The 25550-nt window shown below is 40.3% G+C and overlaps 2 protein-coding genes across 4 annotated transcripts; one reads left to right on the forward strand and one right to left on the reverse strand.

Moving 5' to 3' along the window:
* Positions 1 to 17: 17 nt before the first annotated feature.
* Positions 18 to 15928, forward strand: LOC5519916. Of its 3 annotated transcripts, XM_048728677.1 has the most exons (17): positions 20 to 183; positions 669 to 731; positions 1362 to 1400; positions 2130 to 2189; positions 2466 to 2572; positions 2627 to 2717; positions 3034 to 3234; positions 4516 to 4551; positions 5882 to 5899; positions 6000 to 6017; positions 6271 to 6408; positions 6780 to 7036; positions 7457 to 7619; positions 7978 to 8158; positions 8702 to 8922; positions 9288 to 9446; positions 9751 to 10406. In XM_048728677.1, exons 1-17 carry the CDS (start codon positions 126 to 128, stop codon positions 9918 to 9920), a joined length of 1980 nt encoding a protein of 659 aa, XP_048584634.1. In that variant the 5' UTR covers positions 20 to 125; the 3' UTR covers positions 9921 to 10406. The 3 variants fall into 3 exon arrangements, 2 of the variants coding, with proteins under 2 accessions (XP_048584633.1, XP_048584634.1); XR_007311863.1 differs by lacking the exons at positions 5882 to 5899; positions 6000 to 6017; positions 6271 to 6408; ... (4 more) ...; positions 9288 to 9446; positions 9751 to 10406 and adding exons at positions 10836 to 10973; positions 11890 to 12146; positions 12339 to 12504; ... (3 more) ...; positions 14586 to 15659; positions 15721 to 15928 and having other exon boundaries at positions 18 to 183; XM_048728676.1 differs by lacking the exons at positions 5882 to 5899; positions 6000 to 6017; positions 6271 to 6408; ... (4 more) ...; positions 9288 to 9446; positions 9751 to 10406 and adding exons at positions 10836 to 10973; positions 11890 to 12146; positions 12339 to 12504; ... (2 more) ...; positions 14069 to 14191; positions 14586 to 15928 and having other exon boundaries at positions 18 to 183.
* Positions 15796 to 23553, reverse strand: LOC5519832 (counting factor 60). The gene is made up of 9 exons (XM_032364615.2): positions 23320 to 23553; positions 22198 to 22343; positions 21792 to 21962; positions 21585 to 21604; positions 21160 to 21278; positions 20195 to 20325; positions 19164 to 19436; positions 18650 to 18723; positions 15796 to 17050 (listed from the first exon to the last, which is right to left on the reverse strand). The coding sequence occupies exons 1-9, from the start codon at positions 23472 to 23474 to the stop codon at positions 16814 to 16816; spliced, it is 1326 nt and encodes a 441-aa protein (XP_032220506.2). The 5' UTR covers positions 23475 to 23553; the 3' UTR covers positions 15796 to 16813.
* Positions 23554 to 25550: the final 1997 nt, after the last annotated feature.

Raw genomic sequence — 25550 nt, forward strand, 5'->3', positions numbered from 1 at the left:
GTACATGTCATGATGATTAATAATTCAGCGCTCAGTTTTGCCCTTTTGTTCATCCACCGCGACCCAGAACTAGAGCCGAGCAAAGGGTTTTAGATTTTTCCTCTGTTGGCGTATGCTCTAGGAGGATGTGGAAGGGAATTTTGGTTATTCTGGCCGTTGGCCTTATATGTGTGGACGCCAGAGGTAAGAGTTTAGCAATTCCACATGGTTGGATATCGTTTTAGACGTTTTAGCGGGTGAAAAATTGGCTTCTACACGTCGTGGTACGGCGAAGGAAAAAAAAACAAATGTTTTCCTAACCAAGTCTCCCACTGATTTACAATAGACACGGTCTTTTCCTTTTTAAAAAAAGATATAATAGCTATACTGCTTGTTTCTTATCAGGAATGGCAGTAATTTGAATTTAAGTTGATTACCATATTATCACTGTGATCGAGAACTAAGAAAAGTATTGACAAGATCTGGAAAAACATCTCTAAAAGATCTCGCTTTGGAAAAAAGAAATTGTCATAGCTTAGCTCAAGTCAAAACGTACGACTAATTGAAATCAATTAAGGTTGAGTTAGGAAGGAGGGACATTCGTATGAAATCATCGGATTTGAAGGGCTTTGGAGTGATTAATATTTATAACAAATAGCCGCCATTTTTACACACTCTTTTCATTCCAGCATCCGTTAAAGCGATACGAAAACCAAGACAACAAAGATCCCACGCAGAATGGATAGATGATAGTAAGTAATTTGTTATATTTAAAAATTTCAAAAGTAATTTCCATGTCCGTGCGAGCAACAATGGAACTACCCATTGTATAATATTATAGCGTATCATAGCAAATGGACCAAGGGAATTCACGAGGGCAGATTTCGAAGTAGCAGTCTTTCGTGTCAACACCGATATTGGTTATTCGGTTGAGGACCATACCAATGACACCAATTTTGTAATCGCCATCCTAATGACCGAACAAGTAAACGTGAACAACACGTAGGCTTAGCGCGCAGTGCTATTTAGACCTTGAGGAAATAATCTATGAAAAAGAGTAGCGGTTTCCTGGAGCCTTACCCAAAATCTCGTTTAGAAAAGAATAAAGGGCGTAGTTCTGCACCAACTTTTACAGGAGAAACAATGCTTTTACTAACTTTTGCCAGAAATTCATTGAATGGGCTTAGACAATGTAAAATTGTCAAATTATTGGTGATACATTTTCGGCGAAATAAAAAATTGAAATAGGTATTGAATTGTTTTCTTTTTAAAATTATAAACAAAAAATTGTAAAACTGTCCTTAAAAATTGCTGAGAATCAAAGTACAATTTAAAGTAAGGATTAAAAGTCATTTAGTATAATGAAGCAATATTTCTTTCAGATGAAGAAGATAAAAGAGATGCTATTAGGAAGCCAAACGGTAAGATTTTCTATCAAAATATTTTGATTTGTTGTCATCTGATCTCATATTTCATAGATCAGAAGAATAACAAAACATGGGCGTCATTTTGTATAAAGTTTCTACTGCGCTTTCTGGGGAAGTTGAAAGCTAAGGAAGTTAAAAAAAAAAAGATTGTACGATCGCAACCTGTAAAGTTTGTGTTGAATTTCATTTATGCTGTGCAGTTGCATGTAAAACAAATGCAAGGAAGGCTTTGATCACGAGCTTTAGCAGAATGCAAAGTTTGGATGAATAATGAGTAGCATGGTGTAAAAAAAAACACTTAGTTGGCATGTGTGTTTGGATGTTTTATTAGCAGCTTTTGGATCGTATCATTATTTTTTAAATTTTCACAAAGTCTTTAACTTCTCTGTGCTTTCGGTTCTAGCTGATTATTTTTAAATTTTTACAAAGTCTTTAACTTTTCTGTGCTTTTGGTTCTAGCGATGTTGGATCGTATCATTATTCTTTAATTTCTTCTCAAAGTCTTTAACTTCTCAATGTTCTTCTTTCACTACTCTTAAATTTCTTCCCAAAGTCTTTATCTTCTTTGTGCTCTTGTTTCCAGCCGTTGGATCGTAACATTATTCTTCAATTTCCTCCCAAAGTCTTTAACTTCTCTGTGCGCTTGTTTCCAGCTGTTGGATCGTAACAGTATTCTTCAATTTCTTCTCAAAGTCTTTAACTTCTCTGTGCTCTTGTTTCCAGCTTTTGGATCGTACCAATACCCTCAGGCTGCACCTGTTGCCACCGCGTACAATGCCGCAGGTAAACCCCCACACAAACCCGGAGAACAAACATACGTAACGACACGTCTAACGACCTCTTAACAAACGCTAATAAATTTAGAAGCGGATACAGGGAGCGCAGGTGACCTCTGGAGATTTGTTTAGAATCAGACCTATTCTATTATGATTCCAAAAATCAGATAAATGAGACGTAGGAGGGGACTGGATGGGGATTACACTAGATCCCTCATTGCACACCTCAAACTAGAAAACAAACTGTAAATTATACCTAATAATCTTATCTGTATTTTTACAGCGAGGTCAACAGCACCGTCATCCTCTAACACTGGTACTGCGGCGGCGCCAGCACAGGCTTTCGCTCCATCAGCGCCGGTAGCAGCCCCCGCACAAGTTGCTGCAGCACCCGCCCCTGCCGCAGCTGCCCCTGCTCCCGCCCCTGCCGCAGCTGCCCCTGCTCCCGCCCCTGCCGCAGCTGCCCCTGCTCCCGCCCCGGCCGCAGCGGCACCAGCCCCTGCTCCGGCGGCACCATCAGCCGCGGCAGCTCCAGGTGAGAACTGAGCATCAGAAAAGTACAATCTGATAGAGTAATAACTTTCTTGAAGCTGAAGGCAACCAGGAGAGAGCCAGTTTATCGACGTTTTTCCGTTTATCAACGGTGTTAAAGTCACACAATTATTTCTAGGCTTTAGCAGAAACACGTTCTACATTTTCTCAACAAATAAAGCCTCATAAATGCGGCACAAGGTTGTCCATCCATTGTCTTTGTACCTCTAAGCGGAGTACAACTCAAGGGCCTACTACCAGAGTAAAATAACCCTGTAATGTTGAAATAGAATTCAAACTTCTTTCGTGTGTTTTGTTAGCACCAGTCCGATCGGTGCCATCCACCTCCCCAAGCTCAGTTCGATCCGCCACACCATACTACCCACAGACACAGCAGCAACAGAGCTCTGTTAGCAGCAGCTACTCCTACTACCCCCGAGCCGCCCCCTCATACTACTACTCACCACCTGCCCCTGCCGCGTACGCACCTTCCACCGCTACCGCCACCGTGGCTGCCGCAGGTGAGAACCTGAAGGGGGAAACGAGTGTTTAGAGAAGGCCAATCACGCCACCATTTTTTGCTGCCGCTCAATGGCGAGTCACATAAAGCATCCATTTCAATCGGCTAATTCAAGCAAGTTAACAAAATATTTTCAATTAAATATCGCCAATGAATATCAGACATCATTCGTAGATGGTTATTTTGTAGTTTCCTTGCAAATAAACCGCTGTATTTTCAAGATGAACAATAAATAAGTTTGTGATCGACATTCTTTAAACAGACATTGTCAGGCAAATCTTTGTTATTGGTGTTATTTATAATTGAAAGGCACATACATGAGTTCAAATCTCAAAATAACCATCTAAAAATAGAGTTGAATACTTAATTCACCAAATTTTATCGAAAATATCGCATTGGCTTCATCAAATAAGCCGATGGAAATGGATGCTTTTTTACTCTTGGTACTATTTGCTAGGATGACAAAATGGCGGCTGACAGAGGCAGAGTTTAATTATGTTACCTTTTAATCTTCACTATTATCGAAGTAATCAATGTCATTACCCTCACTAACCACCATCACCAGCATCACTACCACTACTACAATTACCATAAACACAACCAACACCGTTGCTGTCAGCTTCACTTTCATAACCACTACCACAGGGGCAGATCCAGGATTTCAAAATGGGGGGTGGATAATGGCAGGATAGACGGCATATAACTGATACAGTGGTTCTTGGTAGATCACTACATAGATCTTACAATACTTCACGCTGAATTGGATTTGTCGCGTCAGCAATGTCAAGCAGGCGAAGGAAAATGAACAGTACCTCCCGTCCCTCAGACATTAATTTTCTTTAAACAAAGTGACTTCATTTTTTACTCAAAAAGGGGGGGTATTCACCGAATCCACCCCACTCCACCCCCCTCTATCTGCCCCTGTACGAGCACCTATCACCATTAACTTCAATATACTATATCAAAATCAGCACCGCCATCGCCTTCACTGTAATAACAGTCACCATCGCCATCAATCCCACCATAAATTTTACTATCGCCACCAAAATTCCCATCACCAAAATTACCACCTTCAAAATCCCCATCATCAACATTATCACCGTCAAAATCACCAACCCCAGCTATTTCAAAGACCAACATTACCATCACTAGCTGTGAGCTATAACCAATTAAGAACTACTTTTTGCAACCACTACAAGCCTTATCAGTATTATATCAACAACTATCAGCACTAAGTAGCATATGATCAAAACCTGACATCCAAATTCTAATGTTTTTTCAGTCGCCCAGGCGGCCAAGTCCACCCTCACCTATGCAGGTACGTGACGCGACAATGACATATCAATAGCTAATAACAATAAGACGATAATTTGTTCTAGAATGAATGCTAATGCGAGCTAACCCTATGACGGTAATGTTCATTGTAAGTAATAACACGTGATTTGTACCACGTGGTGTGCTGTCCGACTTCTCGCATGACAACAGATGTTCATGACACACGTTGCTTGTAACTTCGCGCGATAACTAAAAAATCTAACAACTCAATATTCTAAGAAACCTCGACTGCAATACTGAACGACCTGAAAATGTCAAGTGTTATGCACCCGATCCCATCGCGATTTTCGTCTCCTTCGCGTGTCCAGTCTTGCATTCCAGTTGCCTTTTTTTCTGGAAATTCTTAATAAAAGATTCCGATAATAAAAACAAACTCGACAAACTCGCCTTTATTTTCTGACCTCTGAAGAATATAATCGATATTAACAAGTGAGAAGCCGCACCATCGTCTCGCTTTTATAATCGATCTGAGGATTGAGGGATTTCAGCACAAGTTTTCGTCAAAATGGCGCGCTTGTTTTTTCTAGAAAAAGGTGAGTTCGGAGAGAATGAGAATTTTATTAGAAACTTTTGGATGAAGAAAGAAACTGGACTGGATGAAAGCAAAGGTCGACGGCGCAACTCTTCTCATACCTGAACCCAACGAGGCAATTTGCCGCTGACGGTGAGATACTGCCAATTAAAACGACACGATTCGAGAAGTATTTGTTCTCTACTCTTCATAACCATCTTCAGCGTAAAAGGATATGTGTGTCATAAGCACGTCTTTCGTCTGAATTGATTACTTGGTAAATAAAGATATGAAAGTATCAACAAACTTGATACATTTTCTTGAACCTTATTGACTTCAGCATCTTATTAAATCTGTATTTCGAACCAAATAACTATCTACGTTAGATCTATTAAACCTCTAAAGTCCCTTCTCAAAAGGGATCTCCATTCTCATAAACATGTATTGGTAAAAGAAAAGCAAATCATAAAAATGAAGTTGTGGTATACCTGTGTCATGAATATCAATTTTGGTGTGAGAAGCGGTCATGCGCAGTCGATACTTCCTTCACGGTCCGGTTTCGTCTTCAAACTATCGCAGATGAAGTCGACCACAGACAAAGTCGCTCAGGCAGCAAAAAAAAAAGTTTATACACAACACGATGTTGCTATACGCCACGATTTTATGGCTTATTTGCGTGCCCTTGAAACTGAACATATAAGGTCTGAGGTCGACTGATTCAGCGAAAATAGAAATTGAGAATTTTCCATGTTACAAAATCACAACAAAATCTAACTTCCTTTCCAATTTCTTACTTTAACAGAGCTCTTGAAGGCGAAACGTAAGTATCAAATATAGAACATTTTTTTGAAATTTGACTAATTCTCACCAACAATTCCCGAAAAGTTCAAAAGCTGATTTCTATCCTTCTTTCTTCACAGCCAAGAAAACCCTAGAAGGTAGGTTCAATGACATCCCTATTCCCAAGCACTTTGCCCATGAAGTTATTATCCGAACTCCTGTTCGAGATCTGTTCGAGTCACCATACCAACGCTAACGCAGCCTGATTTATAATCCGGGTCAAGTCTCCTCGGCTGATTTAAGTGTTACGATAATTGGGCGTGGTGACCTCAGGGTACGTGGCCTGCCCAAGTCCCATTCAACCTATAAACAAGGGTTACGAGGGTGCAACTAAAACTGATCTTGTTTTAGGTGTGTGTGGTGATGACACCAGAGCTGATAGCTTCTGCAAGAAGGCCCATGTGCCATGCTTCTGTGAGGAGAACCATCACTTTATGTACAACTACTGCAAGAGGTCATGCAACTGGTGTGATACTACAGATAACGGCGGTAAGTGCGCGCCTCCCATGTCCAAAATTGGGCTGTGTGTCAAAGGGCCAGAAGGAAGGGCGTAATGATAGGTATTGCATTAGGGAGGTCAGACAACATACAATCCTGTCTACACAAGAACTGAGACTATTACAGATAAGCATATAACGCCAAAAGGAACAAAATAGACAGACTATACAAGCACATGGCTACAGCACATTCAAAATGTGTTTGTCGGCTTCTTTAGTAGCCAATATAAACCTGTTTCTGGATCATGGTGATATCGAAGAAGGTTTGATCTACTTACTTTTCATACTTCCCGACGACTTGAGCCTTAAGGTCCAACGGTTCAGCTTGGTTTATACTTATATCATCATGTTTTATACGTACAGGCCACAGATACTGGCGTATTTCCAACTTGGCCTCCATGCCACGATCCTGGATTATCAAGGAGATCGAACTATTTACGGACAAGGCTGCGACCCACCCCATCAAGGTGGACGCGTCCAAGGCTTTCGCCAGTACCACCTACCCTGGCTTTCCTGCCTCTAACGCTTTCGACGGCAATGAGCAAACATACTGGCTGCCTGAGGGCTGGTACGAGAGATATCCCGGCATGGACTACATTGGCATCGAGTTTGCTCAACCGGTGAGTACAAAGGCGGCCTAGATGTTTAATCGGGGTTAACAACTCGACACCCTTCACCTTAACTCACAGAAACAATATTCAAGTTAGTTTTAACAAACGCTTATCGGCTCTTCCAACTCCTATCTGGTAGTTGTCGCCTCAACGTTTATCAATTTGCGTCAAAGGCCACAGCAGGATGACCCTTAAAGCAAGGCTGTATCTAACTTTATAATGTTGGATTTAGGAGTTAGCTTGCGTACGATCTTTACACCAAAGTAAAGAAAAATCGTACTTTCCTTACAAAGCTTATTCGTTCCTAATCTGGGATGTTTCTACTCTAGCGTATAAATTCAACCTAGACATAGCTGTCCCCACCCCCACACACCCCTATCCATGTCCAGGCAAAGAAAAAACGTAAACGTGACGTCGCCTCATTCTCAGGTCGCTGTCAATGCAGTCCGAGTAAAACACGAGACGAATGAGAAGAACGGAACATCCTCCAAGATGGATCTGGAGTACTCAGACTTCTACTCCAACAACTACGTCAAGAAATTTGTGATGGAGAACCCCCACAAGAAGGAAGACAAGAAGTACGCGTACAGAAGTAAGTAAAGCGTAGAGATTTACGTGTCGTCAATCAACTGGTAGTCTAGCAGTCGACTTTTACTTCGTGGATACTAAAATTACTTGATTGTCAGCAAAGCAAGACCAATTCTACAAAAAAGTGTAACCAAAAATGGAACTGGAACAACAGGTGTTGTTATTAAGTTGTAGAAAAGACCTAAGAAGAAAAGGTTTTCAATTTTCCTATTTGAGCATGTAAAATACAATCAAACATTTTACCCATCCTTAAAATGTCTATTATTTTGATGCAGACAACAGCAGGTTTGCGTGGCTTGTAGTTTCTGCTCACAGTTAAACAAGCATTCTTGAGATTAGTAATGAGCGTTGTGAATCAACAGGCTGCCCGACTTTCTGGCGACGTTACGAGACCAACGATGACATTTTCTGCCTGAGGTCCATCCCCGAGTTTCTGACCTGGCAACAAGCTCGTGATAAATGCGCTACCTTCGGTGCTGACCTGGCCAGCATTGGCACGATTTCCGAGAACATGTTCATCAACAACGGCATGCGAATCTGCGGGTAAGGGCTAGATACTAGTCCCTGGTGATTTGGTAAACCCTGTGGTAAAAGTGTAATGCACTGAGCACTAGTGTCTCGGGAATCTCACTTCATCTAAGGGTTCTAGGAAGATCATTTCTCGCTAAATGCCACTCGCTTTCTTAGAAAGCCAGCAGCTAAGGCCTTGTTAATAAGAACAAGGGTGAACGATTTTTAGTATGCTCTCAGTCAGCCGCCATTTTGTCATCCTTGCAAAGCACCAGTGTGAAAAGGCACCATCGGATGACTTGTGATAATTCCAATTGAATTTAGTAAATGAACCATAAGATTTTATTTTAGGTGGTCACTCTGAAGTTTCTTTTTATGATTGTTGTGCCGTAGAAGGCCTCGAAATATTTTGGGGGGGCACAATACAAAAAAACATTAAGAAAATATTTGGGGGCACAGCCACGCCCCTACTGGTCATTTCCTTATACTTTTTGAAAGTATTTTGGAGGGGGTACATGCCCCCCAAAGCCCTGCAAAGGTGCAACTGACAAGGGCTCTTAATGATCTAATCTACAGGTTCACCTGGCTCGGCCTTAAAAAGAACTCGAACGAAAGTGACTTCACATGGAGCGACGGTACCCCTGTGGGATACAAGGGGTGGGCTGGTGACGAGCAGTATTACGAGGTGGATGAGCAAATGATAAAACAGCAGAACTGTGTGGCGGCCAGCAGAACGGGCGAGTGGAGGCCATTCCACTGCGAAAACAAGTTCTACTCCATCTGCCAGATGAAGCTCAGTAAGTAACTGATCTGTTTATGGACTCGTAGTTATGGTACCTCTATAAAGGGCCACTCTATGGACCATGAAACGTAACCGCTCAATAATGGTAGCAAAATACAGTACAGTGGTACCTCTATCAAGCGAACACCCTCGGGACTGTGAAAGGTGGCCGCTTAATAGATTTTGGCCGTTTAATAGTGGGAGCCAAATCCAGTAATTGAACTAATTGATATTTTGGAACAAGGGGATCGGCCGCTTTAAAGAGATTCCACTGTATTTACATTTAAGTTACACGGGGCAAAAACGTTTTCAGTATGTAGTTGCTATACCCATGGGGATGTTATAGATTTAAGCTAATCATCATGTTAATTCTATATCTAGAGCCAGACGATGACGATGATCTTAGCGACAAGATGGAAACTCACGGCCATTACCACCATCTCCGAGTTTCCAAGAAATCGGAAAAGATCCACGCACAAAAGCCTGAGGACGAGGACGATGAAGATGAGGACGATGATGAGGAAACCAAAGTTTCCGCTGGTAAGTCATCGATGTCATCGATCACTTAATCAAAAGAAGTTGCATCCAAAACGTATTGATCCTAGCCATGATAACAAATTATGCGTTTACACGACGGCACCACAAACGACAGCCCTGTACACCTGAATAATGACGATGGCATGTCAGCTGATTTGCTTTCAACAAATATTACATTGACGAACAAGACAAGCTTTGTGTCGCCTTTTCTACTTCTTTATAATTTGTATGAAAATGGATTGATGACGATGGGTTGAGTGCTAATTGCGCCGTAAGTATTCTCTAAGTAATTAATTTTCATCCTTAGACGAGGCTGAGGTCGAAGGAGACAGCTCCGAAGATGCTTTGAAAACCAAGAAGGCAGAGGAGGACGAGAAAGATAAGGATGAAGATGAGCAATCAGGTGCAGATGCCGCAAAGAAGGCTCACAGGCGAGAGGAGGTGGAGAACACGGACGACTCGTTTTTGGATTTCTAGACGCGACGATGCAAACCATTTGCTATTTTATAGACACTTTTACAGTGCCTTCAAAGATGCCTACTTCAGAGTAGTCATGGATGCCGAAGTGATTACTATTGATCGTGGCAGGTCAACTTTGGACGAAGCAAAGCCTATTGGTTGGATTGTTTGCGGGAAGATATTAATCTCGAACGATTGTGTATATTTTGGTAGAGTTTAAATTAAAACCCTTACTATTACCTTGCTGGGGTTCAAGGGAAGGGAGAACCGTGTACTTTGTAAAGTTTTCATTGCTCAATAACTTTTTTCAAGCTTTTTGAGGACGTCATTTGATGACGTTTATTTTGTTACGCGTTTAATGATACTGCAATGGAGTAATTACTGATTCACTTTTAGTTATTTGGAATAAGGAATAAAAACAAGTATTTCTTGTACAGCTTTGTAATAATCCGGTTTTGTCTTAATAGCATTAAATGAAATAAAATTATGCTAAATAGTATTCTATATCCTGTCTACTATTCTCAGCGTTGTTTAATCTTTAACCGATGCACTTGTTCTGAAACCTTTTCTACTGTTACATTCTCCTCACGATTTCCAGGAAGTCATCTAAACTGTTTTTTTTTTCTACAAATAACTCGCTGGGTGTTGCTGTATGGCTTGAAGAAAACATTCGTCCAGGAATTGTTAAATGGTCTTAAATCCAATAAAGGTACACTTTATCACGATAAACTGAGCTAAGAAGTGCGAGGGCCTTAAATCGATTCCAGAAAGACTACCGATTGCGGACTATTATTGAGCCGGGCAGAAAAAGTGCACCTATCGTGCGACCATGCTAGATTGGACACGCGAAGTGATGTAACTATTGGTGCCGATGCCACACTTGACACGACTTTACTTCGATCTCTTTATATCGATGATTTCCAACTTCCCCAGGTTCTTGTTATGATGATAATCGCGCCGAGCAGTTCTGCCGTAAAGCCACTATCCCGTGTTACTGCGCCGAGAACCAGCACTTTATGTACAGCTACTGCAGACGTGCCTGCAACTGGTGCGACAACACAGATACAACAGGTGAGTCACCTAAATAAGGCTATATTTAGCCCTCAACACCTGACACAACGGGTAAGCCACCTAGATAAGGCTACATTTAGCCCTCAACACTGACACAACGGGTAAGCCACCTAGATAAGGCTACATTTAGCCCTCAACACTGACACAACGGGTAAGGCACCTAGGTAAGGCTATATTATTAAGCCCTCAATACTGACATAACGGGTAAGCCACCAAAAGAAGGATATATTTAGCCTTCAATACTGACACAAAGGGTAAGCCACCTAGATAAGGCTAAATTTAGCCCTCAACACTGACACAACGGGTACATCACCTAGATAACGCTAAATTTAGCCCTCAACACTGACACAACGGGTACATCACCTAGAAAAGGCTAAATTTAGCCCTCAACACTGACACAACGGGTACATCACCTAGATAAGGCTAAATTTAGCCCTCAACACTGACACAACGGGTAAATCATCTAAGCCACATCGATAAGGTTTTAATTAGACCTCCGTGTGCTGCTGTTCAAACTCCGAACTTCCTAAACAATATGCTTGGTCAACAGTTATCAGTGAACGAGGGTATTCGATAACTCTATATATTTTTGGTCGTTTTCATTATGACGCGATTTAGTACTATTAATTATATCACTTGGCAATCATTTTCAACTAAGAAAATTAAGGTGTCCTGGTGGAGAGACAACGGAAATCGTCTATTGTGACTGGTACACAATTGTTAACATCACATGAAAAACACGAATTCGGCAAACTTGTTACTATCCAGGATAAAACTGGCTGTTATAACCTATAAATTAACTTTCTTCAAAACCCATGCTAGGTGGTATTAATTTGCACCAGTCCTGAGCACCTAGTGAAAGGAAAAAACAGCAACGACATATCATGTTATCTATTGACCACATGTATAACGACAGGGCAACGCTTCTGGCGTATCGTAAATGCTGCACCGCTACAGCGATCTTGGTTTGTCCAAGAAGTCAAGCTTTTCCAGGACACCACTTCCAAGCAGCCTGTACCTATGGATGGGGCGAGATTCTTTGCTAGTTCGTCTTTCGCTGGCTATCTTCCAGACTATGCCTTCGACGGCAAAAACCAAACCTACTGGCTGCCAGATGGTTGGGTAGAGAGGCCCGCTGCCTCAGACTACATAGGCGTAGAGTTCCCTGAACCCGTAAGTCAATCTAAAATGTGTATTTGACGATGATGCCTCGTGCAAAGGGCGCTAACATTAGCCAGCATTCCAGGATTGGCTGACTAAAATGTGCAGGAAATACCAGCCTTCTTGTAGTCATTCTAGCGAAATTTCGCTTAGCGCTGCTTGCAAAGAGCGTAACTAAATCACTAAGCTTATAATATGATTCAGGTTGTCATCGAATCATTACGGGTGATCCACTCTGGAAAGGAAAAGAAAGCCATCTCTACCAAGATGTATCTGCAATCGTCATCATCAGGAGACGTAAATGCGTACACTACCACATTTATCATGAACAACAATGACGCCAAAGAGGACGTGCGCTTCTACAAGAAAAGTAAGTACGCTTCTGTTCTCCATCGTCAAATGCTTTGAAAGGATAGGTGGCGAAAAGTATAAATATTTCCTTTTTCCTTCAACTGATTATTCATAGTGTATGTGCCTTTTTTGTAAGGCAAGCTTATAAAGTTATCTCAGAGGTACATGTTATATCGAAGCCGCGACTATGAGTGACGACTATGAATGCCAAGTAGAAGTAGGGTTATGGAGTAGTATGTTAACAATGTATCATTCTTGTGACACTGTGTAGACTGCCCGATCTTCTGGCGTCGTTATGAGACAGATAACGGCATCTTCTGTTATAAAACGGTGACAGAGCTCAAGTCTTGGCAGGAGTCTAACGATAAGTGCCAGCAATATGGCGCTGAGCTGACAAGTATCACCAACCAACAGGAGGCTGACTTCATCAGCAAAGACCTTAAGCTGTGTGGGTAAGTGATCAAAAGTCATCTATGGATGTGACTGGGCACCACTTATCCCTATCACTATCCCTGTCACAGAGGCAAAGCAATGGCACAGCAATGCCTCGCCGGGACCTCGCACCCGTTAGCAACTCCCTCGTCACGTCTTGAAGGAAAAGCCTCTAAATAAATAAAATGAAAATGGTAGTTATCATTATCGTGATCATATTAACCTGGTTATCACCAGCCGCCAGTGGAGGTGCCACTAATATATGACATTGAGATTTCGCAAGGTAATATCCCGTGATATGTATCATATTACCAACCATCGTAAGTCTTCCAAGATTGGGTATGCGTTGCAGCAAAAGTAAGCATCGACAGTAATACTTTACTGAGGAGCTGTTGGTTCGCTGGTGTTGCCGGCAGTAGCCTAACCAATATTGTACCAAATACATTGCCTCTCATAACTAGCACTTTTCTTGTGTATCCCATGCAAAGGTTCACATGGATAGGTCTGAACGACAAAAAGAACCTTAGCCACTTTCAATGGACTGACGGTTCGCCTGTCGAGTACAAGGCGTGGGCGTGGGACATTCAGACCTTTGGTTACCAAGGGGACAGCAACATGAAGCGATTTGAGAACTGCGTCGCACTGGAAAAGACCGGCGGATGGCGGCCATTCCACTGCGATGACAAATTCTACTCTATCTGCAAGCTGACACTACGTAAGTCTATGATTTTTCCTTAATCTGCATGAGAGGAAGTGTCTACATGGCGTGTTAGCCTTGGTGATTTGCGCCTAGCATTAAGGATAATTGACAAAGACATCAAATGACTGCCATTTCTCGGGTTAAATAAGGCGGTCGGTAGAGGGTATGGTTAAGTTTAGACCATTGACCTTATTTGACGTAAGAAAATGAAAATACACCATAACAAAGAGCTATTTGAAAGAAATCAGGGTGTCAGCCCCATTTGAAATTCTTCTTTACAATTTGCTAGAAACTCATGGTTGGCGGATTTTAAAATGTTGTAACACATTCGAAAAAAGGCTTTGACAAGTAGTAAAGTAAATCTTGACATTTCATAAGAAGTATCGATGCTATGTCTATATAGGTATTGAACGCCGTCAGAAGTTGCACTATCCAAATATTTTGTTAACAGTTCAAAGTGAAGATGAGAAGGAAATCGAAGCTCAGATAGCAGCAGCCAACAGAGCATCCAGTATGCCTTCTTTGCAGCAACCGCTGGATTCAACAGTTGTGACAGTGGAGCAGGCTACCTCTGGTAGGGCCCAAACTTATTCACAATTTATCAATAACATACAACCGAACTCAAACAATGCAAACATGTCAAGCCACTGGATTCAACAGTGGTGGCAAACTTTCTCTGGTAGGGCTAATACCAAATCAAAATTTATCAATAATTTAAGAACGAACTCACATGCAACATCTGTCAAGCCACTGGATTCAACAGTGGTGGCACACTTTCTCTGGTAGGGATAATACTCAACCATCACAATGTGGCAATACTTAACAAGCGGGCTCATATGCAATAAAACATCCAATGTTGATGACCGCACAATGTTCGAATAAAGTGTTGCGCATAACAATGCTTAGCCAGGCAATTCATTGCTGGCTCCTGAAAGACGTATAATATTAAATCTTACCTCGCTCCCTAGGCTCCGGATCAGGGTCTGGTGACGACTCAGGTGACGACGCAAATGCACTGCCAGCCAATAATAGCGGAAGCGGAAGTGGATCCGCGATGAATGACGAACCGCAAACGGATGATAGTTCTGCTTCCGGTGATGATACCACATCCCCCGAGTTATCCAGGGCGTCAAATGAGGTCCCGAAAATTGTACAGCCATCACGAAGAAATAACATCGCCTCTCCACTACAGGAACTCATCGACATGAACCGATGAAAATAAAAAAAAAAACGGCCATTTTAATAAGAGTACTAATAATTCGGTGGGACTCCGCGTTTAGGAAGTTTTGACTCACCTGCGATTTTCAGAGAAAACGTGTTGCGAAGCTGGGTGTGTCCTACAGCATCAAGTGCTGGACTGTGTAGTTCGTTATAAATATCAGGACTTTCAGCAACATCTTCTTCGGCGCTACCACCGTCAACATCTTAATTACAACTTTAATAAGCACCATTACCATAAGCACAATTATCATAAGCGCAGACAATATCAACATAATCAAGACCATCAATAGCAATATTATCATCGACTTCTTCATACAAATCATTAACATTATCGCCATAACCACATCACTTTGTGTTTTCGATCACTTGTGATCGTCAACCCTACATCCAAGCAGGTGTAAACCAGAAAATGTCTGGTTCATGTGCATACTCCAGAAAAACGGTAGTCATTATACGTCCATTTGTTTTAATTCCATGGCCTCATTGCCATGAAAACCTGGCGTAGGTTCTCAAGAGAGAAAATGCTAACCCTGGCAAAAACGGCTATTGACATTTATTTGGACGAGAAGCCAAATTCCCGGGAACACGGGGGCTCGACTGACAAGGCCCTGGGTCATCTATTTCACATATATCTAGAGGTTAGATCACGGGGGCTCGACTGACAAGACCCTGGGTCATCTATTTCACATATATCTAGAGGATAGATCACGGGGGCTCGACTGACAAGACCCTGGGTCATCTATTTCACATATATCTAGAGGTTAGATCACGGGGGCTCGACTGACAAGACCCTGGGTCATCTATTTCACATATATCTAGAGGTTAGATCACGGGGGCTCGACTGACAAGACCCTGGGTCATCTATTTCACATATATCTAGAGGTTAGATTCCAGTAGTGTACATCAACGAAGCGACGATCAAAATAGTTAAAAGTCCTCAAATATGACACTCCATGATTCGTTTGTAAAAAAAAGCCATTTTATTTTGATAGTTTATGTTATCATTAATTTCTTCAGCACAAGTATCAGTATTTCATACGAAGCTTATACATAAACTTTTGTCAATTATAATAAATTTACCAAGCTGGAAGCAGTTGTTATTTAATTACTCCCACAACAGCTAAAATCTTATTGCGATACTAATTCTCACCTAACTACCTTTCTGCATTATTCGTGCCACGGAAATTACCATCTGTGAAGGTCGTGCTGCAAGCTCTCGTCTAGCCAGGATTTTTAACAGAGGCATAAAGGGACTTTCAAGGCATTTTCTCCATTATTTTAGATAATGTCTCATACATTAACTGTATTTTTGGCTACTAAAGGGGGGGGGCCTAGGCTACCCCCGGGCTACGCCCTTGTAATCTAACGCATCTGCATAAATTATTTTCGTGCTGTGATGAAAATGTTCGTATTTTAGAGTGCACACAGCTTGGTATAGCATTATTTTACGATAGACACTTTTTTTAGATGGACAACTCTGGGAATTATATAAATATAAAATTTGAATTTAGCGCTCAGAGAAATTGCCCTGACATGTTGACTCATTGACGGCTGATTGATAATTGATTGTTCTTGAGCCCGGGGGTGGGAGGAGCTATCCCTTTTTATAAACGGAACCTCGTGTTTAAAAGCACGTGTATACAGCAACGTCGACTGAAAACCATGTTACTTATCACGTGACACATCGCGACTTATCACGTAACATATCTCGTGACGCATCGCGTGACGCATCGCGCGACTAAAAAGGATTTTTACGCTACTAATTGCGAGACGAATTACGGGATACACAGCGCGATTTGCACTAGCAATTCAAAAAGGTCGCGAACAACTTAAAAGAACAATGTAGTTTAAGGATTAGTCAATAAATTGAGGGTTGTCCGATCTCAACCTCAATAAAAATCAGACAAGGTTTGTAAAGGTGTTGCTTTTGTAGATCAACCTCACCAAGACAGCTTCACTGAGTGCACCTTTTAGCTTAGCCATCTCTGTTGGGAAGGAAACGAATCGGCTTCTGATTGAGCACCTCAGGGTCTGAAACCTTGCAGTCTTCAGCAGGGTTGTGTGGAATAATGGTGTTAACGTATGCTTCAAACTGATCCATGGGGCAGGGATTGGCATCGCAGAATGGAAACTTCAGCAGCTCTCCATTGTAGAGCATGCGCACTGCGTACTGGGGGGTACCGGCTTGGGGAGTTCCGGTGACCTCGAGTATCTGTTTCCCACACGAATGCATAGTTTAGACACAGTATAAATATAACAGGAGGATTTTCAAGTGACCTCAACTCTCTGTTTCCCACAAGAAGTGCATAGTTTAGACACAGTATAATAAGCAGTATGATAGCAGGTCTTTCATGTTACCTCAAGTATCTGTTTTCCACAAGAAGTGCATAAGTTAGACACAGTATAATAAACATTAGTATATACTTGGCGGGGACTTCATAAGAACGCGCGCTCTGAATGGTTCGCTATCTCGGGATAATGGACAGTATTCACCGCTAAAACTCGGAATAATGAGTCGATTTGTTAAATTACCATAAAAAACTTGCTTTTAGCACCCGAGATTATCGAGCTTCACATTAAAACAGAATTTTTGCTAAAATTGATTTAGTCATAGTCCTTTACGGAAAATCGGTTTCAAACTCCCTGTGTTTTGACAATTTCCCGCCGAAATGATTTTGCATCGCGCGCGACAAATCTAAAGTTTGCTGATTATTTTATTTGCGTAAATTAGTCTACAAAATAATGTTGGTCAAAATTCGTGTATTGTCTTTATTAAAGGTTCTGTATTTCGTGGTGGTTAAAAGTATTGTGTAAAAAAACAGAATGGATTTGATGCCCTTAATGTTCAGATTAAGGTAATTCCCTTGAAATAGTTCTACAACCCAGAATTTTTTAAAACTTGGCATAAACCATATTGAAGTTAAGGGCTTTCAAAAAATATAATTTAAAAAATGGGGTTACCGACCTCGTTTTCACAACAGATGGGCGTAGAGTTGACGCGTTTTTACTGATCGCGCAAGAAAAAATCCCATCTCTTAGTTTTCAAAAACTGACTATAGTCTTTAGAAAATTAAGTTCTGTTTGTCGAGCTGCCAAAATCCGATATCCTAAACAATAGCCTGTAGTCAGGTAGTAGCTAATGTTCAAAACAATTCACATTTTAAGAGATCGCACTAAAAGACATTGTTTTCGCCACTATTCATACGGTAAAAAGCGCAATTTGGAAGTATTTTTACGGCTTTTAAGAGAAATAACAAAACTTCTACAACCCAACTTTTTTTCTTCTTTCAGTATATCATTTTCCCGTATATATTTAACTATTTGAGCAAATAAAAATGGGGGTAACCGACTTCGTTTTTCTGTCAAAGCGATTTTAAGTAAAAAACACGCGCCTTTTGCTGTGTTTTCTTGTACAACTGTGGCGCGCACGCGCACTTAACACCGAAAAAATTCGAACAAACAGCGCGCGCCACTATTCGCAGAAGGGGTGCGCAGTGCAATCAAACGGAATTACCTTAAAGGACAACAAATAGGAATGCAATGATAAGAAATCCAAAGAAGGTTATGATGATCAATTGTAATCTGTAGTGGGTCATAACGTATAAATGCATAAATCCCAGTCTCTGAAAGTCATATAAATGTTTAGAATACTACCAAGCCTAGACTCCTCTCTTTAATTAGGCGTATTTGCTATCTATGTGAGGCCATATGGGCACAACACTTGCATCTTCGAGAGCAAACTTATTTAAAATAGGAGTATACCACACATTCTAATGACGCTAATAAGTCTCCATCTATTTTAGTCAGTTACCTCTAGCATAAGAAAAGAGGCGTAGGGGGGCCATTTGAAATCAGTAACGTTGAAGGCACTCAAAAATGGTTGAACTGAAAAATAAATCAAACATTGAACAGTAAGCAAAGCACCATTGTGTTACGAGTGCTTTTGTAATAATTGAGAAAGAGAAAACACATCAGTTTAGGGTAACAACTTAACACTAGGCTAAAATGGCATGCTTTACAGCTCTATGGAAACAGAGTAGTTTACAGGACATTTCGAGTGGTAGCCCATCTTCTTTTGCTCCAGGGAAGGGATAACGCTAGAAACGTCAGCAAAAATACTGTTTTCACAGGCTTAAAGCGTGACATTCCAACCTTGTGTTGATTAATTTCTCATATTCCACCATGCCTTTGCAGACCACCTAAGTTATTCTACAGCTTTGTTTTCTTTCTAGTTATAACATTATCAATTTGTTTTCATATGACTCATATATCTTTATTTTAGCATTTTAAATGATCCTAATAATAATAAATATAATAGCACGTACTTGTCCCATCATGTCCGGAATACAGCAGAAACTTCCTAAGGGATTCACCCGTAAGGGACTCCATAACCTCCTGCCAAATGTCCTTGATTAGAAAACCAATGCCGACGGTAGCATACTTCTCCCGGGAAGGGTACAAGTACATGGAATTCCAGCGGTACAAGAGTTCATCCACCATGCGCTTGAAAAGGTCATCTGTTATACCGGGCGGGATCGCAAAGCCGTGGCATTGATGGGTGTGAATACAGTCCACAAGGTCATCCAAGCCATCAATATCTGCACATCCAAGGAGAAAACTTAAAATACAGTACGAGAAGCAAACATGTTAACAGTTTTAAGGTTTGCATACTCAGGCTACCTCAGTGAATCAGCTACAAACATCAACTCTGTATTATTGCAGTGCTATTGTGGTATCTTGTCCACTTTGCCGACACTAAATTACAAGGATTCCATTGTGTTCTGATGAGCCCTGAAGCATTTCTTGCCTCATTGTTTGGCTAGTGAAGTCCATGTCAAAAGGTAGCACGTTTCCAGCATCCTTGTTGGCTAACTCCACAAAAGTGTTTAGGCGGCCATGCTAGCAAGTATGGCACTTTTATGTTTTGCACTTAACTTCTTTACTTGCGCTTTACTTACAGTTTATACTCAGAATGAAATTAAGCAGAAGTGCAAATTCAAATAAAAACGCAAGTGCAAATGTTCATATGGTTCATAGATGTAAATAAAACATTTGTCCCTAGATAAAACATGCCCTGCCAGTGCCCCACCCTATCTGAGGTTCTGTGATTAGAATGTTGTTCTTATCATAAGCTCCTCTTCTGGTGAACTGTACCTAGCTTTCTGGTCACAGCTATGGGTAGGTACAGAGTGTGAGAGCAACCCCCACTCCCTAGACTAACAAAAAGGATAGCGTTTTATTTCTAGAATGATCAAAAGACTGTTTTTATAAATAGATTATAGAAGTAAAAAAATAGAATATGATGCTAAAGCTCAGTATAAGTGGTTATGATTATCAACAGATCTATGGGTCTTACCAAGAGTTTTATTAGAGCCAAGAGCCTTTTGGACTTCCAGGAGGAGTGGCTTGGTAATGCCATTGTAGTGATGTCTCCACATGTCGGTCTTCAAGAACCCATGGTTGTACTCTGATAGCTTTGGGCATAACCTAACAAGCATGAAAAGAACATTGCATGGGTCCTCAGTGCCATATCTATGTAGCAGGGCAAGGGAAGCAGAGCTAGCCTTGATTGGCCTATTGATAATAGTAAATGACGTTTTGGATTACATAGTGTTATGGTAGGTTCAATGCTATCTACAGTAACAGTCATAGCAGTAAATAACTTTTTGGATTACATAGTGTTATGGTAGGTTCAATGCTATCTAACAGTGATAATAGTAAATGACGTTTTGGATTACATAGTGTTATGGTAGGTTCAATGCTATCTACAGTAACAGTGATAGCAGTAAATAACCTTTTGGATTACATAGTGTTATGGTAGGTTCAATGCTATCTAACAGTGATAATAGTAAATAACCTTTTGGATGACATAGTGTTATGGTAGGTTCAATGCTATCTAACAGTGATAATAGTAAATAACCTTTTGGATTACATAGTGTTATGGTAGGTTCAATGCTATCTAACAGTGATAAAGTAAGGTTTTGGCTTAAATAGTGTTGGGTTCAATGCTATCTAACAGTGATAATAGTAAATAACCTTTTGGCTTACATAGTGTAACAGAAGGTTCAATGCTATGAAATAGTGATAACAGTAAATAATGTTTTGATTTACATACTGTAAGTTTCAATTCTATCAAAGTGATAATAGTAAAAAATACTTTGTCTCAGCTATCAAATAATGATTTATAATAGTAAAATAATATTTTGATTTAAATAGTGTTAATTTCCATGCTATCAAATAGTGATGACAGTTATTTTGGCTTACATAGTGTTAGGATTGATGCTATCAAACAGTGATAATAGTAAATAATATTTGGCTTACATAGTGTTAGGTTCGATGCTATCAAATAGCTTATCCATGGTGTTTATGTCAGCCACTTGAGCGCGGTCTGACGCGATGGTTGCAGGGGGATACATGCCAAGGATGAGTGCCTGGGCAGACTATAAATAAACACAGTCAAAAGAATAATACTTGCTAATAAAATATAACATGGTCAATAAAATGACATAATGTACAACTAGCTTCTAATAAAAAGTATAGTGAAAGAATTTAACTTGCCACAATAAAGCACAACTAAAAAACAAAACTTACTAATAATAAACAGCACAAAAATAAAACAACTTTCTACTAATAAATCAAACAACCAAAGAATAAAAATTGCTACCAAAAAACAACATAAAGCACTACAAAACAGCTTGTTACTGTACTGGACATAAAAATCAGCTGTCGATAATCCTGAAACACACCTGCATTGTCCTTGATTCATCTGAAATTACAAAATAAAATCACATAAATAAACATTAAAAGTTTCTATGAACTTTACAAATAAGCACAAAAGAATGTGCTTTTGAAAATTCATTTACTCTAATGCCATTAAAAAAATACAATTAATTATTGGGTAATTCATAAGGTGGTCTCTTTCTGTCTCACAACATGGTCTCTTTCTGTCTTACCATCACTCCTGAGGTACATTTCTGTTGAAGAGAAGTTTGATTTCAGGAATCCAGTATCTACATATACTTTTCGCAGGATCTGACCATTAAGCTCTTGCTGTTTGTAGCCTTCTAATGTCAAGTGGCCAATGGCACAGTCTCCAGCATCAGACTCCCGGCCGTTCAGATAAACTATAAACACCAGAGAAACAATAATTGGTACATTATGTTATAAGTTGCCAATTGTACAGTCTCCTGCATCAGACTTGTAGACAATTATACACCAGAGATACCATAATGACAATGAGAGCTTACTAGCTGCTACTGGCAATCAACAGCCGTGAAATGGATGTCGTGTCTAACGCATATAGACCTCTGGCGACTTTTAACTTACTAAGAACAGATAAATTAATAAGACCTTACTTACCACGCCTGTAGATGCGATCAACAACTATGTAATGGGAGTCATGTTTAATAGCCGGAAGAGAAGCTGATGTCAAGGTGCAGTCCCAGATGGCTTTGTCACCATCCCAGCATGGGCCATGATACCCTGCACGGACACGATCACCATGTCTAGATTTACATGACAGAAAAATATTTAAAATAAGCTCATCTCACATCAAATAAGGCTGATAAAGAGTTTTCAGTATTCAGTATTTTCCAGACACCACAATTTTCTCTACTATTCGATAATTCATTCATTAATTACTCCATATATGTCATTGGAATTCCATTGGAACAACGCGGGAGAACGGGAAGAGATTCAAAATCTTGAGACTCCCACCTAATCTGGTAGAGTTGATCCGTATGCTATAACTTACTATCTATTTTTCTATAAGCTTTAAAATAGTTTTTCCACTGAGGTTTTTTATACCCCTAAAAAGTTGAACCCGTTCAATAATATGCGACTTGCTTGTACTAGTCACGTGATTTTTTGAGTGGCGAACTCGAAAAAGTTGCCTTGAAGAGTCGAAGTTGTGATTGCCAGAACGTGGAGATTCCTACCCTGTTGTATTTTAGTACGAGTGGGGAGGAGGTGAACCGAGATGAGGGAGGAAAATCGCCTAAACTGTTATAAATCACGGCTAAAACGGAACCATATTTATTTATGACAACAACTTCAAGAAATTGGCTTTATTACATATATATTCGTTGAACAAATTAAAGATATTATTCGAGATACACGAACATTTCGTCTGGTTTGCCCATTAAATGACTGCGCCCGTCACGCAAGAGAACAACGAAAAAAAAACCTGATACGTAACCGCTAAACAAGTTTGATCATAATACTTGACATCCCTTATCCAGTTTCTACTGTGTTTTACCAGTATATTAAGCTGTGGAAAAGCCGACGTAATCCATTAATTGTACATGTTATAAACTTAAGATAGTTTCTTTAATGAAATATAGTCTTATTGCTTCTTATACGGACCTAACCTGGTTCCAGAGCCTCGAACGTCTCTCTATTTAGTGGCCAGCGAGGTTGAGACGTCTCAACCTCCACTAAATAGAGAGAAGTTCGGGGCTCTGAAACCAGGGTAATACGGACCTGATTATCACGTGAGTTTGCTTCAACTTGAATCCTTCTGGCAGACCAAGGGTTTTCGCTTCAGTGGGCTTCCCACAGTACTCAGGCAAGCTAACAACACTGCACAATAGAAAAGAAAAAGCTGCAACAATAAAAAAAGCCTTAGACCCAGACATAATTATTGCAAGCTACAATAAGTAAGTGCTTGGGTTTTCAGGTTTTCTGACGGCTCGAAATGAACTGCGCTTGCAGTGGAACTGGACAGCGGATTTCGTAAATCCACAGGGATACCAAAAAGGAACTAGGCAGCTTAAGTTTGAGATGCGGGGGGGGGGGGGGGGGGGGGTATCAATAAAAATACACAGTCTAGCGTGTATCTAAAGAGTTTTTTTCTTTTTTTTTTGGGAGGGGGGGCGGGGGGATGGTTCTATGCCTTTTCTACTTGTGAAAGTCAGTCAAATATCTTATGGTATAGCTAGAAAGACTACAGGTAAGCTGTAGAAAAACTAGATGGTCTTCGAAGGCGTGCTGTAAAAAGGTATGAAAAAGGTTGAAAAGGTATGTTAAACGCCTCTGTGAAACAGAGTAGTTGCGCTGACGTCAAATTCTTACTCTGACAAATTTGAGCTTTCCAAAAAATTTGCGAGGAAGATTCGCGAAAAAAAAAAGACCGAGAACTCTGATCTCGCGAAATTTGATATAGAAAAATTGCTGAAGGTTAAGTTTAGTGAGGACATTTTACGGTACTCGATGATGCAGCTGCTGCTAAGGGGGCAGCGTGTTTGTTTAGATTCAATTATACTGGTCTTGTTTTAGATCGCGTTAACGTCATTTTATTTTTTAAAAAATCAGTTGAACCTCAAATAATTCGTGAAATTAAGGGTGTACTGACATTAGTGTTGCTCAGTAACGACGTACGCTGGTGGCGTTGAGCGCGCGCATATACATAACACGGAATTAGTCATTCCAAGCTTTCCTGAAGTAAAAGAAATAAAAATATGCGTTTCAAGTTCCCAAAAATTGACTTCAAGTTGATCTCAGCCTTTTCGGGTGATGATATTTCCAATGTTTTGTAAAAACGAAGATTCAGCGAAGATTTAGTCAAGCCCACCCTTTTTAAGACAAAGTTTTCAATTTTCACTACCTGCGCGCGCTGCAAACACCGAACGCTCGCGCACGCACTGAAAATTTTATTTTAAAGTAGCGCGCACTATATCAGAATTTTAAAATACTTTTTCAATTTTAATCATTACATGACGGATGTCGTTCCTTTGAAGTATATATACCATGAAACACTATAGGATTTTGTTTTTAAACTTCATTTAAATTTCATCATGTGAGATATCAGTGTGTCTGAGCAGGCCGAATGAGCACGCGCGGGCTTTGTTTCACTTCCGGTTCTGCGTTTTCTAAAAGAGCTTTTTTTGTCGCCAAGTTACTTCAAAACGCAATATTTTTTCTCTATTCCTTTTTATAAAATTTTCCTTCATATAGCCAAGCATGAATTTAGTGTTAATCTGGATTTCAGGTGTTAATCTCGATTTCAGGACCTTTGAAAAATCATAAAAAAACAATTACTCAATCATTTCTAAAACGCATGCTTGGCTTAATGCGCCCATCCCTCAAGATTCATAAAACCTTTTTAATATTTGTTTTCGAGCAATTTTACTTGAAATATTTGCTTTCATCTGTATCTATGACGTCACATTATGACGCCACTGGGTAACGTCATCATAATAGTCAGCACACTTGTGGTGGTCACCTTGGCAAATATCAGACCCTTATGATTTCCACAAAGCTTTTATGCTATATTCAATTTTCCTTAGCAACAGATGTCAGTACACCCCTCCCCTGAAAACACAATTTTCTCCGCGATCGCGAAATGACTCGCGAAATGTGCCGAGCAAATTTTCACATAATATGAGATGCGCGAAAATAAAGAAGAATGGTATACTTTCTTTTTTCATGTGATATTTATGAAATTGCAAAGATGAGTAAATCCTGGGTACGCGATCCATAGGGCGCCTTGGGTCTCTTAGGGGCTCTGATATTAGTAGTGAAGCAAGTAATAGTCTTGTTCGTGTTTTATGAATTCTATCTCTTGTTCTGCACACTGTATTTTGTAAATATATTGGGCAGCTGTACCCTTTGCACAACATACTATCATTCTTTGTTTAATCATATAAGTTTGGAAAACTAAATTACTTTAGATTTTTATTGTCTAACAAAGCAGTGAGGCGTGAAGTCTTGTT

The sequence above is a fragment of the Nematostella vectensis genome, chromosome 6, assembly GCF_932526225.1.
Source record: "Nematostella vectensis chromosome 6, jaNemVect1.1, whole genome shotgun sequence".
NCBI classification, from domain to species: Eukaryota; Metazoa; Cnidaria; class Anthozoa; order Actiniaria; family Edwardsiidae; genus Nematostella; species Nematostella vectensis.

What these genes read in the sequence shown, in the direction of transcription:
- LOC5519916 (XM_048728676.1), top strand. Translation starts at nt 126, where the DNA reads ATGTGGAAGGGAATTTTGGTTATTCTGGCCGTTGGCCTTATATGTGTG. An exon ending in TGCTATTAGGAAGCCAAACG is followed by an intron (nt 1,401 to 2,129) that starts GTAAGATTTTCT and finishes TCTTGTTTCCAG; the next exon opens with CTTTTGGATCGTACCAATAC. An exon ending in GCGTAGAGTTCCCTGAACCC is followed by an intron (nt 12,147 to 12,338) that starts GTAAGTCAATCT and finishes AATATGATTCAG; the next exon opens with GTTGTCATCGAATCATTACG.
- LOC5519832 (XM_032364615.2), bottom strand. Translation starts at nt 23,474, where the DNA reads ATGTCTGGGTCTAAGGCTTTTTTTATTGTTGCAGCTTTTTCTTTTCTA. An exon ending in AATGTACCTCAGGAGTGATG is followed by an intron (nt 21,605 to 21,791) that starts GTAAGACAGAAA and finishes TTGTAATTTCAG; the next exon opens with ATGAATCAAGGACAATGCAG. An exon ending in TGGCTCTAATAAAACTCTTG is followed by an intron (nt 19,437 to 20,194) that starts GTAAGACCCATA and finishes TTGGATGTGCAG; the next exon opens with ATATTGATGGCTTGGATGAC.